Below are 18,132 nucleotides of genomic sequence, written 5' to 3' on the forward strand. Positions count from 1 at the left end.
TGAGTCAAAATTAAGTTTTCAAGTTAATTGCCTACATGACGACACCTCGTACAACAACAAGTAACATTCGAATGTCTATTCGAATTATGTCACTTTGAAATATATCCCTAGAAAGGTATTGGCCGAGAAAAAAATCCAATCAAGTTTGAACCATACTTGAGACTGGGTGCAACAGTAAAGGGGGATAAATTAAGCTAAGCTTCCAGTCTCTACATCCAAGTATACAAAGTAAGTAAGTTTATTTATGCCCAGAATAATGTGTAAAACATAACTTTTGCACGCGATACCAATATTATTCCATGTGCACATGTATTGGTAAACCGCGCCCAAAGGGGGTGCGACCTAGAGCAATTTGTTATGTTTCCTTTTGATTCTCATTGCTTTTGTGGGCGTGACGTAATACCATTCAGCAGCTGCTGAATGAACCACCGCCATCATCAGGAGCTTGAATGTCATGCCATCGCACAATGGAGAGGGGCCGTCCTTTTTATTAACGTTTATCCTTTTTCAGAGAAGTGAAATGTAGAAGAACTTTTGTGATGTAGTGAGCAAGGTCCGGAAGATGCCTGCCACTCTGTTCTGATCGTTCGACACTGACGGGTGAAGCTTGCTAATTGAGTTGAGAAAATCTCTTCTCTCTCTACATTTGTCTGCTGTAATTACCGAAGAACACTACACGAAAATGTGTGAATGGGGATACACTGGACACGGAGGTAAGTCCTAGAATAGATTACAGTCAATGGCGGCAGATCTTCAGCTAATGTTGCATGCTGCTGCGCATTGGCAGGACATTTCCTTTAATTTTTATGACAGATTTAATTGATTGAATTTAGTTTAATTGATCTCTCTCTCTCTCTCTCATTCTAATTTCTATTTCTGCTTGTAGTAGGCATACTACTACTAGTACTAGAACTTACAGCTTTCTCTTTCATTAAATCTCCCACCATGCCATGCCACCTCTTTCTCTTTCTCTCTTTCTCTATCTCTTTCTTTCTTTCTCTCTTCCTCTCTCTCTCTCTCTCTTTGTCTTTGTCTCTCAGTCCTGAAAATGGATTGAAAAAAATGGTGCAATATCCCTTGTTATGGTGAATTGTTGCATTTATATTTTTACTGTATGGCATGATTGAATGACTAAAAGACTCGGCATTAATTAAAGGGAAAGTCCACCCTGAAATTAAGTTAGTTTTAAAAGGAGTAGAAAAATGAGAGAAACAAGTCAGTGAAAGTTTGAGCAAATTCCGATTAAAAATAAGGAAGTTAGGATTTTTGAAGTTGTGATCAATCAAACACAAATTGGCAACTCTATGACGTATCATGCGAGCTCAACTTCCATTTGCTCAATACTAAAAAAATCTAAAATTTTCATTTTCCCTCAAGAAAAATTTCAACCATACATGCACCCTAAATATAATAATTGCAAATATGTTTCTATACTCCCCCTGCAAGGAACAAATATATATTCCGTCATCAATAACGAAGAAAACATGATTTTATGGAATATTATGCACAAAGCAAATGAAGGAGAGCTCGTATAATAAGTCACAGAGTTGCCAATTTGTATTTGATTGATCACAACTTCAATAATTCATAACTTTCTTATTTTCATTCAGAATTTGCTCAAACTTTCACTCACCTGATTTTCTTATTATTCTGCCTCTATCGAAACAAACTTATTTTTGGGGTGGACTTTCCCTTTAACACAAACAGTGTCAGCAAGTAAAAACAATCAATGGTCTCTATATATTACTATAATATCTGTAGAACAAAATCATTTATGCTGTCTGTGTATTGAAGATTTGATAAGTAAACGACTATCAATATCATTCTTGATTAACAATTTGTTGTTAGATAGCTTTATAAACATGCAAGCCTACTAAACAACGCCTTCATTTTACTTTTCAGGGTAGAAGGAAATATATTATGCAATTTAGGATCAAGACAATGCAAGGCCCTTTGAAGTTAAAAGGGCATCTCCTTATACTCAACTTTAAGTTGTAGACAGACAGTGAGTTTTTTATTGTCGATCTGTAGTGATGTAGCATGTCTAGAGAACTCTCCGTAGGCTGATTTAGGCTCTATATTTAGCCATGCATATGGCTCACCACTTGGCTTGGGTGTAGTACCCTGTCAGTAGATCCATCGTTGTAATAAATTTGTGGATTTCCTGCTTGATGTCTCCCTCTCTCTGAGGCACTCGGTGGGGCAAATCAAACTGTGCTCTAATTCTCCCCTATTACATTTGAAAGAAATATTCCATTAAGTGTTTATTGTTGTTTCAATGTTCTTGCTACCCAAATAATATGAGATTTATTTTATTCTTGGCACACCCTTGTGGGAATCAGAAAAGACCATAACTAACTAAATCTAGATGTAAACCTATAACTTCAGGCCCCAAAAAGTAAGCATTGATGCAAGCTACATTACGAGTATAGTGCTTGATCATCCAAACTTATGTGTCAAGCATTTTTCATGTAGTTACTGGCATGTTAACCCAACCAGGCTAGCCAGCTTTTACATGTAATAAAAGATGCCCATATTTATGTCACCCTAGCTCATATGCTATTGAATTTCTAATTAGGCGAGGCAACAGAGAGATTTTTTACTCTCACAAGTACCTGAAAATCTGACTCTCATGAATACACAGGAATCCTCTTACAGGACAAGATGGTTTGGTAATTGGTCTTGTGTTTTACCAAATAGATCAAATCAGTGGCCAATCTGCACAATGTTACGTACAACCCCTGTAACCAATAATGTTTTGGCTCATCATGAGTGCATGCAGCTGGGATATTGGCATAGCCCCAAACGTTTGTGACTCTTCTGTGTCTGTGTGTATGGAGGGGGGGGGGGGGGGGATACAAAATTGTCATCAAATCATGATGACAGGCAAGGTTACTTCCATGCATCCCAAAAGGCCAAAATTAGTTGAGAGAACTTGCCAAAAATAGCAGAATTATTAGCTAATCTTATCTGGCTTACGGGGCATTGTCTTGCAATTCCCAATATGTAAGTCATGTGTGTGTGTGGGGGGGGGGGGGGGAGAGAAGGGAGAGACAGACAGAATGAGAGAAAGAAAGAGAGACAGAGAATGAGAGAAAGAAAGAGAGGGGCATAATATTGAAAGAAAGAAACACAAAAAACCACTGCAATTCTTACCTTAAACTGTCTTTACCATGTCAAGTTCAAATTTCATATTGAGAAGACAAAATGACGATGCAAATTTATCTGACCTCCGCTCGTTGATAAAATTCAATTTGCTTTTGTACAAGAAAATCATAAATTGTATTATTCAATTACATAGACTGAAGATTGATTATATATCACTCTCACCTGTCTTGTGTTAACAGAGTCAGAACGTACATGTCGTGTACACTGTAGGCCCATCCCCGTATGTACTGTAAGTTGCTGGCATGTGTTTGGTTACAGCTACATGCAGATGTTTGTTTTTTAATGGAATGAGGGTTATTTCACTTCCGGAAAAATTGCACATTTTCTTCTTTTTCAAGTTAGTTGATGTAAAAATTATTGTAATATGTGCAAGAAATATCTCCATCACAAAAAATACTTTTTTCAATAACTTGAAGGACAAAATTTAATTACACTGTAATTCAGAAAGAAATGGCTGTACAATTTTGTTCAGACATTCATTTGTTTGAGACTTCCATGTGTGAAAGTGGTAATTTAGAATTATCAAGAGATAGCTTTTGTATTGTGTGTCACTTTTGAAATATAAATTGTTGGAAACTATGTTGAAAAACTATTTAGAATTGCCCCTGAGCAAATATGCATGCAATTCATTCTTGAACTGTCCTATCTTCCATCCTTGGCCAAGTAAAATTGATTTCTATTTTCTCATGGCTAAAGGCTTAATGTTTCTCTTTTTTCACCTGCCTCTTATGTTGGATTTGATATTTTTTTAAATTTCAAATGAAATGAAGAAAAATTTGTCAAAATACTGATAGTACAAAAAATCAAAAGGATTTTTAGTATAAATTTGATCAAGTTTTGAGTCTTTAGAATGAGTAGACAAATGGAATTTGATGAATTGTAGAGGTTTGTGGTCTAGTGGATAAGTCTCCCAACTGCAGATCACAACATACAGGGTTCAAATCCCAGCCCGGCACTAACAACGATAATCTACATTTGCCACTCTCCACCCAGGTGTTAAATGGGTACCCTGTAGCGTGCAAACTTTAATGTGAGTGTCTATAAAATAGCGCCCGGCTGGAATGTTCCCAAAGGAGTGGAGAATGTGCATACATTGTGTACGGGCATTTGTAAAGTGCTTAGAGACAACATTGATGTATTAAGCTATAAGCGAAATATCATTTTTATTAATATGTTGCCCCCAACATAATGTACCAGTCATACAGGAAATATCTCCTAGTAGGAACCCCCTCTTCACTTTCCACTATTCTTGGCAAGAAATTGGAAAATGTGTTTTACTTGGCCAAATGCAAGTTTTGTAGACCTATTCAAATGCAAATGTTAATGTAGCCCCAAGCATAATCTCTGACTTCTCAGTTTCTACATTTAACTTTCTACTGTTAAACAATTGACTACTGAATTCTCTGAAAGTTCCATTAGGCTACACAGGAGCCAACAAGTTTCTGTAGGCAACGGGTCCATTGGTAATGTTCTCTATTCTCTCTTTCTTTCTTTCCTTCTTTCCTTTCTTCCTTCTTCATATCTATCTTTCGTTCTTCCTTCTTTACCGGGTATATCTATATTTCTTTCTTTCTGTTTTTCTATATCATGAATCGCATCCGTCAGATCAAACGTGGGCGTTTTCAGATGCTTGAAATATTGTCGAAATTTGAAAACATTTACACTGTGGTTCCACTCCGATCCCTGCATTCATAAATCATCCTGCTCGTGCTCTGTCTTTCTTTCTTCCTTCTTCATATCTACATTTCTTTCTGTTTTGCTAGATCAAGAATCGCATCCGTCAGATCAAACATGGGCGTTTTCAGATGCTTGAAATATTGTCGAAATTTGAAAACATTTACACTGTGGTTCCACTCTGATCCCTGCATTCATAAATCATCCTGCTCGTGCTCTGTCTTTCTTTCTTCCTTCTTCATATCTACATTTCTTTCTGTTTTGCTAGATCATGAATCGCATCCGTCAGATCAAACGTGGGTGTTTCAGATACTTGAAATATTGTCGAAAACATGTATGAACTTTACACTGTGAGTCGATCCACTCTGATCCCTGCATTCATAAATCATCCTGCTCGTGCTCTGTCTTTCTTTCTTCCTTCTTCATATCTACATTTCTTTCTGTTTTGCTAGATCAAGAATCGCATCCGTCAGATCAAACGTGGGCGTTTTCAGATGCTTGAAATATTGTCGAAATTTGAAAACATTTACACTGTGGTTCCACTCTGATCCCTGCATTCATAAATCATCCTGCTCGTGCTTGCATTCCATCTTGGTGGCTTTGCAGTGTTAACAGTGCAGTGTCCTGTCATAGAAATTAGTCTTCTGATTGATTACTGCCCCTTGGACTTGAACTCTGTGCATTCCTGAAATATGTCAAAGTTCTTGAGATTGCTGTTACATCATTGAAGATACCATACATGTATGTCCAGTACCTATGAAAAACCATAGGTGTGTGTGGCAGTCAATAAAGGTGATGCAATCGCGTCACTTTTATAACTTTGACACACTTATGAGGGCAGAATACAACATTAAAAAGAAAGCTCTGGTTGATTCAAGAATGCTTGAATTTTCAATAAATCACCTTTTCAGCTTTTTTCAAGATTATTCAAATATCCGTCTCCAATTGAAATTAAGTTTTACAGGTACATGTATATGAAATTAGCTCAATAAAGCCCTATGAATGGTTATTTCTGAACTTATGGAGATAAGATTCAATTTGCAATTTCTGTTGATGAATTGTAGGGAAAAGGAAATATCAAAGAACAGTGTACTTGAAGGGAAAAGGGTTGTCTATTGTCTAACAGCCAGATGTGCCTGACTTCTGTTGTCCTCATATATTTGATATTGTCAAATCCAATGGAAGAAAAATGTTTATCAATGTGGTCTTCGACAAACTCAAAACACTAAGAAATTTGGTTTCACCAAAACCATGACCTTGCCCAACACTATGTATTATACCTCTAAATTGCAAAACAACATTAAAATACTGTGAGGAATGCGGTAATTGTGGTACTTTACTTTCAGTATAACATTGAGCTTAATACGTGTATAGCTGGAATTCTGGTGTAGGGATTGTTTTAATCATGCTTTATTGATGTCATCTGTAGTCGTGCCAAAAATAGAATCAACAGTCAAATATTTGGAATTATCATGGAAGGTACCATCTGCCCTTTTAGGGGGAGAGTGAAATGTGAATTATTGTTCTAATCTGTTTCAAATATAACTTTTGACCCAATCATTTTTTTCAATCCTCAATAAACTTTTGCAAATTATCTGTGATTAGATAGAAGTATTCATATTTACACATTCTAGTTTTCAATAATTTTGACTGTCACTTTTTTTATTTTATTATTATGACAATGTAGATTTAGGGATCATTATTAATATCAGGCAATAGAAAAAGCCATGGCTACAAATTATTAATATGTTGGAATACAACATAACTTAACATTTTGTTTTTCCATTATTGGTACATATTTTAAAAGTTAAATTCCTTAATATTGATAGCAAGGTGCTTTTAAGAAGGAAAAATTAACAGGAGAGACAGATATATGAGAGTAGGGGGAAATAAATTGCATAATATACAGATGAATGTTGTTGAAAATCTTTCCTTATTTGTTTTGTGCACAAAACTAGAAAGAATAAATTTACATTGGAGTTCAATATGTCATGTGCAGGTTTGAAAGGGGAATGTCACTTTACATTACTTAGTTAAAGTTAGGCAACGTCATAGTTTGCTTCGAGTTGTTCTAAGACCACATTGATAAACTGTTTTTTTTCCTTGATTTGAAAATATCAATATGAGGACACCTGAAGTCAGGCATATCTGCCTGCTGCACACATATAATAATAATAATAATAATAGTGGGTTCTTATATAGCGCTCATGTCAGTCAGATTTGACCCTCCTGGCGCTCCCGCCATCTACCTGTATATAATACTTTTCCCTTTCAACTACACTGTTCTTCTTTGAGATTTCTTTTTTTTTCTTCAATTCATGAACATAAGTTTAAACTTATCCTATTAGATGAGCACTAATGGGAACATTCAATACCTCTAGACTTTAAGAGAGTCACTTTATTTCCTCATAAAATTACATATTTGAGTAGTTTCAGAAATTTGTTTTTCACAAAATCAATGTTATTCTGACACCGTTGTTTGATTTAACTAAATTTCACTTGCGGCAACCTAGTTGAAAGATGCTGTACGTGACACCTCACCTCTACATGGATGCGTGCACATAATCCCAGGCATGCATCAAAATTTTGTTTCGCATAAAATTTAATGGAACCATGCATGCAAGCTATTATGAGAATTTGAAATGATGTTAACTCTGCCTCAGAGAATACAAGACGTGGGGTTACTATGACCACTAGCATCACATTGTGATGAACATAAGCGCTTTAAATTATTATCTTTGTTGTTGTTGTTGCAGCTGTTATCATTAATGTAGAGTAGGATCAGTCTCATGACGCCAAAGTAATGAATTTATACTTCTACTCGATTGGTTTTATTACCGTATATTGATATATTGTTTTGGGTGAACTGGAGCTAGAGGGATTATAGATGTGCTGCAAATTTATCTTTTAATTAATCACTTGGTATGTCATTGTATGTGTATTGGAGCCTAAGGCTACGAGATTAAAAACATGCTGATCTGTTGAAAATTATTCTGTTTTCGAAGTATAGGTAGGAATAAGATTTAAAAAAACAGTTTATTGTTGCAGCATCATGTCATTCTATACACCAAACACCAACTGTAGTCATTGAATTGGAGTTTAAACATTGCCCTACCTCCAACCTTTCTTCAAACTCTAGAAGCTTACAGAGCTCTCTGAAATCAATACCTGGGAGTTAGCATTTGGATATCTTCTCAATCATCAATAGGATTACAGTGGCATTCAGATCATCCAACCAGGGGACTGGGTCTGTTTACGTGTGCACAACACTGCACATACGTCTGTAAACTTTCAGGGAAATTTGTGTAATTTCAAGTTGATCTTCTTCCTGACATGCCAATATGTTTTACCTCAAGACATTCATACATTTGACATTTGTTGTTGTTATAAGCTGTATAAGCTGATATTGCAAGTTGGCACACATTTTTGTCCTTTCCCACTTATTTAATTTGAAATGACAAGGATAATGAATAAAGTAAAATAAAGTTTAAAAAACAGTAAAGATAAAGACTGATCAATCGATGAGGTAGAAATAGGATCAATCATGACATCACATCCCCCATGTAGATCATGGCAAGGGTTATCCCATTTGAGTGGAACATTGGGCCAGTCGATCTTCATCAGCCGAGTGGGCCAAATAGCTCGCTATTTCTCATCCGGGAAATTAGCCAAATCATGAAATAGCGGGCTATTTGGCAGGTGAAGATCAGGAAATCTTCCCAAGATATCTTGGGTCTAGTTTGTAAAATAGCCCGCCATTTGTGGTCTGTCCTCACCAGCCCAAAGACATGCTCTATGAGCGAACACTGAGCAAATTTCTCGAGCTAGAGTTTCAAGCTGATGAAGACGCGATAACAAAAAAATAGCGGGCTATTTGGGCGACTCGGGCTGATGGATCGAGACAGACCTATTGTAGGTTGATGAGCACTAGAATGGATCGCGAGCCAACCTTAATGACACAGTCTCGATGAACTGTCTACATAACATGCATACTGAAGTAAATATGGTTCCCCATGAGAAGTGACAGCTCATCCATTGTCTTAATTACAAAAGATAATGACCTTGATAAATAGACAATAGCAACCCTCTTATTATTCAAGTCTTAAGCACTTTTATCATGCTTCACATCAAATACAGTCAGATCAGAGTTTGTGAATACATGTATTTCAGGCCATGTAGTCAAACAGAAAATGTATAATATATATATTAAGGGCCTATATATGGCCATGACACAATCTAAAATCCCAATTAATCTATTGTGCTTTGCATGATTCAAAGAAAACAGGATTGCACAAATTTACATTCGTGCTAAAGCACCATTAATTATCTGGTGAAGGCCACTGTACTTTTCGGTATATTTTATCCTTCTATCATAATCTGGGATTTTAAAAAAAAGGCAAGGTCACAGTAATGATATGTTGCAGGCAATTACGACCCCCCCCCCCCCAAAAAAAAAAGGGAAAATAGAGCTAATATGATTTGATTGAAACTGAAAAAGGATATCTCACATTCTTAATGTGATAAGTAAGATTGATTTGAAATGAGAATTTGTATGTCAACAAAATTCATTAAAGGGCAATCCAGCCCTTGTAATGAGTCAATTTTTATGAAAGCAGAAAAATTAAAGAAACAGAATGGCAAAAGTTTGAAATGAATCGAACCAATAGTGGGGAAGCTATGAATGTTTGAAATTTGAGATCACCAAGTCTGCAAATCTCAAATTGGTAGTTCGGTCAGTGGATTGTGACGTAGGATGTGGATAACTCTCCCACTTGCTACATTTGTAAAAAAATATCATTAATTTTGTTTTTCTTGTACAGTAAGTTCCTTCTCCCTTGGGGCACTGCTAAAAAGAAAATTTTATATTATATTATAGGTCCTCTAAAACGAATAGACTCTCCTGAGCAATGAATTTTTGGAAGATTTTTTTTCTTCAGTCTTTTAATATACTGGAACAGATGAGAAAATCCGGCACTGGATCACATTGACATTATCGCTTCAGCCAATTTGAAGTGCCCTTACGTATAGTGATTAAAATAAAAACTTCCACAAATTCATAACTTTCCTATATATATAGTCAGATTTTATTGAAACTTTCATCAGTTTGCTAATTAGATTTTTCTGCTTTCTTTTAGAGTAGTTGTTTATTTGGATTGGATTCCCTTTAATGAATGAATAATTGCATTATATAGTCTGGATATCCTTGATATGCACTCATAGTGTTCAATCTCTGTTTGTTAAATTACATTGTCCTCCAAAATCAAAGCAAACTCATACAATGTAGGGATGAAGCAGAGGTGAAACAAAAGGCGCTTGTGTCAATTAATTAGCCTAGCCAGCAGGCGAAGGCTCTGGGATTTCATAAATGATGAATATTAATAGGTTGCATGGAAACTTGGCGAACTTCATGATCAGAAAACGCTGTAGTGATTTACTAACATTGTCAGAGATAGTCCTTGCAATATATATTTTAATGTGAAGCATTGTAACCAAGGAAACTAATGTGAATTAATTTAGAAACAACTTCTGCTGAAACCAGATCAAGCTCTAGCTCTTCTCACTCATTGTATATCTTGATTGCTTGAGAGCTTATTTTGTCCCTTCTCACGATACATCTTTTAAGGGTCTGTCAGAAACGTGATGTGAAGCAGGTCTATATTGGTAACAACAATGATGTGGTAATGCTTTGAAATAACTCCTCTTGTTATTACGTGTAGGATTCCACCATAACTGTATTGAAGGGTGAATAGATTTCTTATCGTGTATTGAAATGACTTTTCCCATACTAATGGTTCATCATTTTTTTTATTTAGTGTCTTCTGATGTTTTTACTTTAATCCTTAAACAAATTAATGAACAGTTCAGTTACTTTCATGACCATATCAAAATGTTAAGAACACATTTAAGGTAAACAAGCATTATATTATGTCTGATGTAAAGCAAGGGCGACTGATGCCCTCCTCATCAGTATTGAAATTAATTCCTCTCAGTATCTATTTCCCCTCAAACTCCTCTCACTCACTCACTCCTCAGTCTCCCCAAGGAGTTAGGATTTCAAACTCTTCAGTCTACCCTCATGCCCTGTGTCTCTTTGCTTTAATGCTAGTCATTCATCTTGAGAGGTTCCTGTCTGGATATAGCTGTCCTTCTGGTTTTGACCTTAATTGTTTGGCTTCTCTGCCTCCATTCTGCTACTTATTAGCTCAATGAGGGTGTTAATTCTCATCAGCATGAACTAGAAAATTATCCTGCTATTTTGAAACTAGCTTGAGCTTAATTTCTTGAGCTATTTGGTAGATTAAGACAATGAGGCTATTAGCCTGTATTCAGCCTGAGCTAATTGCCTCCCCCCCCCCCCCCCCCCCGAAAGAAAAATTATTTGGCTAGTTGAAAAATAGCCTGCTTATTCAGAAATAGCTCACTATTTATGTCCGGTCTTCATCAGCTTGAGATGCAATCTCGATCCCTGCATGCGCAATGACCATCTATTTCCTGTCCTCTCTACTAGCTGATTTTTTTTACGTTTTCGATCAGCTGCCTGCCTGTGTTGTTGGTACATACGTGTGTTGGACAATATAGGTCTTCCCTGCAAGGCCGGAGTATACGGCTGGAGATGAGCACAGCGTGTGTCTTCAAAGATTTCATTATAATAATCCTGCTGAAGTGGGCTTGCGCCAATCTTCAGCCTGCAGTTCAATCTCGAGCTGATGAAGACGCCAACGCGAACTTCAGTCTAAAACAATTAACTTACTCTTTTTTCTGCTACAGCTAATGAAACCCATCCACCTAAGCTCTCTTTTCTCCATCCTGTGATTCCTTCCTTCCTCTTTTCTCTCTCTCTCTCTCTATCCCTCTCTGCCTTCTACCTCCTCAATTTTTTTCTTTATCTTTATTTCTTTATCTCTATCTCTTTATCTCTTTCCCTGCTATCTCCTTATCTCTTTATCTCTTTCCCCGCTATCTCCTTATCTCTTTATCTCTTTCCCCGCTATCTCCATTTCTCCCCTTCTTGTCTCTCTGCCTTCTACTATCTCATTCCCTCTCTCTGCCTCCCAGCCCCGTTTCCCTGCGCCCTCTCATTCCCTCATCATCCCCCTCTCTTTCTCTGTTGTTCATTTCATCATGAAACTGAAGACTATCAGCTGCTATCTGAAGCAAACATCAATCCCCTATCCAGTGAATCCTTTCCAGGATGCCGTTTAATTTGTAGACTTTGTCACGCGGGATGTAAAGAGGAAAGAATTATTTAAAGTTGTGGCAGCAACCAAACTTCCCAGAAATGAAACATCACAAACCATGTCAATGCACTATCATATACATGCTCCTCAGGGAGTGGAGAATGTGCATACATTGTGTGCGGGTAAGCCTGAATCCGATGACCGGGGTAATAATATATCTCTAACGCGCCTAGACACATCATTGATGTATCAAAGGCCTAGGCCACTCCAAAAATAACTTAATTATAATAGAAGCAGAAAAATGAGACCAACCAATCAAAAAAAGTTTGAGCAAAATCGGAAGGCTGATAAGAAATTTATGCATTTTTAATGACATGAAAAAGTTTGAAAATCACATGACAAATTGGCAAATTTCTCTCTCTAACTTCTCATGTACTCCTGATTCAGGCCTTTGTGCAGAATATATATCAGTGGTCAAGATGAATTGACCAGTGAATAACAAAACATGTAAAGAAACTGTCACCTTATGTTCTATATAGAACCCCAGTTTTCAGACATGACCATATATAGTTTTAGCTTTTTGAAGTTTGCGCCCTGGGTGTCATTTTGATTGTATTAAATTACCAACGCTGTGAGGGCAATTAATTCTTCTTCTTCTTCTTCCAGTTAAGTGCCGCTTCATGGTGATGAAGATAATCGCACTGGTTTTGTGTGTATATGTGGAGACTTTCACATGTCCTGTTATTCCACATTTTAACTTGTTGTTCTTGTTGTGCAGGTGCATATATACATGTGTAAGTAAAAACATTCCCGGTCTTGTAGCACAATTAATTAGCACATACGTCTGTAATTCAACTCCTAGCTTGCTTTGTTAAAATAAGATTCTCTTCTTGAATGATGTTTCTCTCACATGGTCTGTCAAAGACTCCACCTCCACCCCAATGAATAACACCTCATGTGCATCAATCATTGAAGGCCTGTGACATGAAAGCATGATTGTGACGATAAATATAATGTTGATGCGGTTCCAATTAACCTTACAAAAGACACCTGACACCTCATGAGCATTGAAGGCGTGTGACATGATAACATGATCTTGACAGTGAATGTTGATGCGGTCCCACCCCAACGAATAACACCTCATGTGCATCGAGCATTGAAGGCTTTGGAGTTGTGACGTGATTATCGTGACAGTGCATACAATGCTGAGGTGTGGTGGATGTCTGTCTTGGCAAACCTTGGGCTGTGCCAAGTCATGTGTTAGTGTAGGAGTGAACAATTACTTGTGGTCTGTGAGAGATTTTGATATGATTTGGAGTTGTGATAATGACTTGTGATTAGCATGTGACAGGTTTTAATGTGAACTGATCTGATGTGGTGGTAAACATACACGATGTCTCTCGTGTTGAACATGAGACAAAGAATAATGGATTACTTTAGTGTCCCCCACCCAATTCCTTTTTCTCCCTGCTTTAATTGTGTTTAGCCTCATGTGATATTTGTTCTAAAATGAAATAAAGAATTATTAGAGTTGATAAAGACAATTAAATAAGAACGTTCGCAAAATGTTACTGTGCTGGTACCCCCTTTTAAATGCATGATGCTAAAATTGAATTTAATGAAAACAACTTAAAGTGACCCCATGTTTCTTGGAAAAAATATCAAATATGAAAAGATAGATCCCCTCCTTGAAAAACGAAAGACCATGCAGATGTGGAACCTAGAATCACATTTACTTAGCCTAAAAATTACTAAAGCTACCTTTGAACTTTAACATATCAGTCTGCAGCTAAGTACATGTGATATTTGTTGGAGATAGAAAATAAACAAAACTCCAAGATGAAGAGAGATCTTTTTCGTTAATTTTTTGTTGTTAAATAAACACCTAAACTGGAAAATTGTGAGTACCGGTATATAGTAAGGGGGCATCAATCATTTTAATTTGAACAATCAAGTACTCATTTTGTGTTTGAGTGTTTGGATTTGTTGCCCATAAAACCTGTGAAATCATTTTGCTGATTCATAACTTTTATTGTGCGTGTGTTTGCTGATGACTGGATCAATATTTGTTTATTCTTTTATCTGTTTGTGCACACAATAGCACTTTAAATATTTACACCCTTAAACAAATTCCAATCGCCGATTTATTGCCAATTTAGGAACATTGCATGCAGCCCAAAATAGAAGCTGTATATATCCAATCCAAAGATTGTCAACTTATCAATTTACCTACCGGTACATTGTCGGGTAATTTTATAATGCAATCAGCTATAGCTAATTAGGACAATAATAATGATTTGTACATGTAACGTGACTATAGGTTGAAAATGACACAAGAGTACTTCATGATGCCTTTTCAAAAACTACTATAGAGGTTTTATTAGGTTCTGATGGTTTATACAGTGACGTGACTTCCTGAATGATAATTTGTTAATGCAGTGAATATTTGAAAAAGGTGGTCTTGAATGCCATGAAAGATATGTGCATTGCACGCCTTCTAAATTAATCGATATGCTCTTGCAAACTTGCATTTTCTATTGAGCAAGCACGTTTGCTTCCTAAAGGGATTTGGTTTCTTTCACTCCAATCAAAAGGCTTGCAAGAAGAGAGCAATTAAGTGACCTAATAACAGAATGGTTTGATAAAGAGCATAGCTTTTCTTCATGCATCTGTAGGGGTTTTTTTTCTTCTCTTTTTGTGCTTGCTTGCATTTTTACTTCATCAATATAAGTTCTTGATCAAACTTTACTCTGCCTTTATTATCCACATGTAGCTACAGTATGACTCTGTTTTCTGTTCAACAATTCAAGCCTGAGGATATGAGCATGTCAATGACAATGACATATTTCTTTCTCCGTCACTGTAGTGTTTGGAAAAACAATCAAACTTTTGTCTTATTGTACACTGAAATTTCTGGCAGCTATAACACCCATGAAAAATGGGAGGAAAAAAAATAATACAGTTTTAGAGCAGGGGATAGAGATTAAGAGTGGAAAGAGAATATATATAATGGAATACCACTCAACTTGCCTCTGTGGTCTAGTGGTTAAGGCATTTGGCCTACAGAGGCAAAGACCTGAGTTTGATGTACTCCTGGCGGAGACAGTTTTTAGCAACCTTTGCAGTTATTTCCACAAAAGTGCAGGTAGTCAAAAGGAGGAACAGTAAACAAAAACAAAAAGCTAACCAAATTATTCATCTCCTTCGATTTCTCACATTAGAATGAGAGCACTATAAAGTTGTATTACTTGCTCATCAATATCGGAAAACCACTTCTGAAGGAAAAGGCAGACTCAACAATGATTGCTTGCTAAAAATCATATATTGCTTCATGGATCTGGGATTCTGGCGAGCAAGTTTGCAAGTTCACGGCCTTTTTATGATTGTTATTTACTCATTTAATTGGACAAATATCCACAAATAGCATGCCTGCATATAAAGCTCATAACTTTCCATTTACCCAATCAAACAGGGTCTTTATTCTTCATACAAGGTTTTACTCTTCAAACACAAAGGTATAATTTTCCTTGTTTGTAATCCTGTGTTTTCTGTGAGAATTGGAAATGAGAGTATAGTTTTCATAGTTGAGATTCTGTCCGTTTTTATATATATTTATTGACCAGTCATCTTTGTCCCCCTTCCTTACATGCATCCCACACAGAGCACAATGTCTCCTCAAATCGTGCAATCCCCCCCAAAAAAACTAGGGTATGCATCATGACGGACGTCTCCGTTAGCGTGTTATTTTCTTAGCGGATCGGGCGACACGGAAACATGCAGTCCAGGGCAGTGGACTATAGTTTTCACTGTTTGTAATCCCAAGTGTTCTGTGAGAATTTGAAATGAGTAGGTATCAGGATGGAATAGGGTATCAGGCAGGATGGGATATCAGGATGGAAAGGTCATGGTCTAGTTTTGCATCTAGATTCTAGAGTAGGAAGTGAAAGGGAATATTACACTGCAGAAAAGACACCAGAATGTATATGATCCTTGTTATATTTTGAATTGGAAATTTTACTTCAACATTGTATTGAATTCCTAAATCATTGGAACTAGAATTTCTTTTATAATGACAATTAAATCAATACATTTAATGAAATTCAATTTTGTTTCATCATGATCTTTTCTAGAGATAGGAACTGCTATTGCGCATTGAAAGAAATATCGGTAAATTGTCAACATTTTAACTTGTTTATCATAGCATTAAGAATTGACTTACCGGTAATGGCTTACAAATTAACAATCCAATTCCAGTCGAGATTGAAAAAGAAGGTGCACAAAACATGCATTTCTCCGTAGGTAGGGCAGAACAAATAATATTCATGTATTTTTACCCTTTTTGTTCCTCCTTCGGAGATAAACTGAATGTGACAATTAAAGTACCAACTTAAAGATATGACTTGCTGCCATATATATTAACAGAGGTTCAGAGCAAACGGAACATTTTTTTTTTAAAGTGATCATTTGATTTAAAACATTTTTTGATAACTGTTTTCCAACATTAAAGGAGTAAAGGAATTTTTTTTTTATTGTGAAGATTAATATTTGCTAAGTATTCTTGTAATAGATTTCATGATAGCAGATGGAATTGTTATCATTTTTCCTCAAGAGGCATGGTTGGGTCACAAGTTCAGTTAGGCTTGAGTTCATGGACGTGTCAACAACTTGGATCATATATTACACATTTAGTATGAACCCTGCAAAAATGAATTTGCCTTTTATACATATGCTACATGAATTAGAATATTGATTGATTTGCGGTTTGTTAATGGTTTCCATTGAATGACTTTTGCTAGTCTTGCTATTATGTGGTGTTACAAATTGATTTTAATAGCATTACACTCCACTTAGGCTGCATAATTACCTTTCAAGTGTGTCTATCACCCTTTGAAAATGCTCGGAGGTAATTTCTGCCTGAGGTTAAATCAGAGACTGTTTGCTTTCAATAAGGATATTTGATCAAAATACAGGCTGTCTGTTTGAACCTTCCAGTTACTAATACTGAAATTCATTTCAGTGCTTTTGTATTTTCTTTATCTCTCTTTCTGTTTCCCTTCCACCTCACACTCTCCCTAGGCCACACCCCTCCTCTCTCCTCTCCTCTTTCACCCCTCCCCCATCTCTCTCTGTGTCTCTCTCTGTGCCCTCTTGTCTCCTATCCTACCCCCCCCCCCCCCCCCGGGGTCTCTCTCTCTCTCTCTCTCTCTCCAACCTCCTCCCATCTCTTTTGATAGTTTATGCATTACACACAATGTCCGTATGTGCTTTCCCATTTCCTAAAAAGTATAACTTCATTTATTTTATTTCAATTTTTTTTAAATCTGTATGAATGACTTTTTATGTGTCCATATAAACTATAATTTTGCATTCACAGTAATTATTCTAAAATGAAATGAGAGGGCTATTTGACTTTCAAGAGAAGAAATTGTCTTGAAGAGAGAAAGAGAGGTAACTTCTAAAATGAAATGAAAGGGCTCTTGAAAGTCAATGAGCCATTTCATTTCATTTTTGTCTTGAGATCACTGGAGCGAAGAAAGGTAACAATGTGTAACAAGAATCCCTAATCAGTGAGGGATTTATCCTTTTTATGCAGATGGTTCTTCTACCATTCTTGACCAGAACATGTGTTTCAATTAATGATGTGGGTATCATCCCATTGAATGTTGTGTCCTGTATTAAGGGTGTGTTCTGCTGCTTAATCCAATGGTTTGTTAAGCTCTTTGAAAAGAGCACACAATGGAGGCAGTGCATTTAAATTTCAAGGGATGGATTAGAGTTTGTATTGCTCTTGAAAGTCAAAAAGCCCTTTCATTTCTTTTTAGAAAAAAACTCTAATCCATCCCAGGGATTAAGCAGCAGAACACACCCTTAATACTGGACCCAACATTCAATGGGATGATACCCACATCATTGAGTTTGAAACACACTTCTGGTCAAGAATGGTAGAAGGATCCATCTGTATAAAAGGATAAATCCCTCACTGAATAGGGGTTCTTGTTATATACATCGTTACCTTTCTTCTCTCAAGTGATCTCAAGGCAGCATACAAAAAGAAATTTTGTAATAATTAAAAGGTCCACGGGAGTGGTTGTTAAAAGCTTTAACTACATAC

At 36.4% G+C, this 18,132-nt stretch overlaps 1 protein-coding gene across 1 annotated transcript in view; it reads left to right on the top strand.

The window, feature by feature from the left end:
- Positions 1 to 453: 453 nt before the first annotated feature.
- LOC577690 (carbonic anhydrase 2) overlaps positions 454 to 18,132 on the top strand; it is a 36,476-nt gene continuing 18,797 nt past the window's right edge. Inside the window, exon 1 of the mRNA XM_777904.5 lies at positions 454 to 713. Coding sequence (XP_782997.3) covers positions 683 to 713 — 31 coding nt within the window. The 5' untranslated portion in view covers positions 454 to 682. The remainder of the gene's footprint in view (positions 714 to 18,132) is intronic.

The sequence above is a fragment of the Strongylocentrotus purpuratus genome, unplaced genomic scaffold (assembly GCF_000002235.5).
Source record: "Strongylocentrotus purpuratus isolate Spur 01 unplaced genomic scaffold, Spur_5.0 spur5_scaffold_8, whole genome shotgun sequence".
Lineage (NCBI taxonomy): Eukaryota > Metazoa > Echinodermata > Echinoidea > Camarodonta > Strongylocentrotidae > Strongylocentrotus > Strongylocentrotus purpuratus.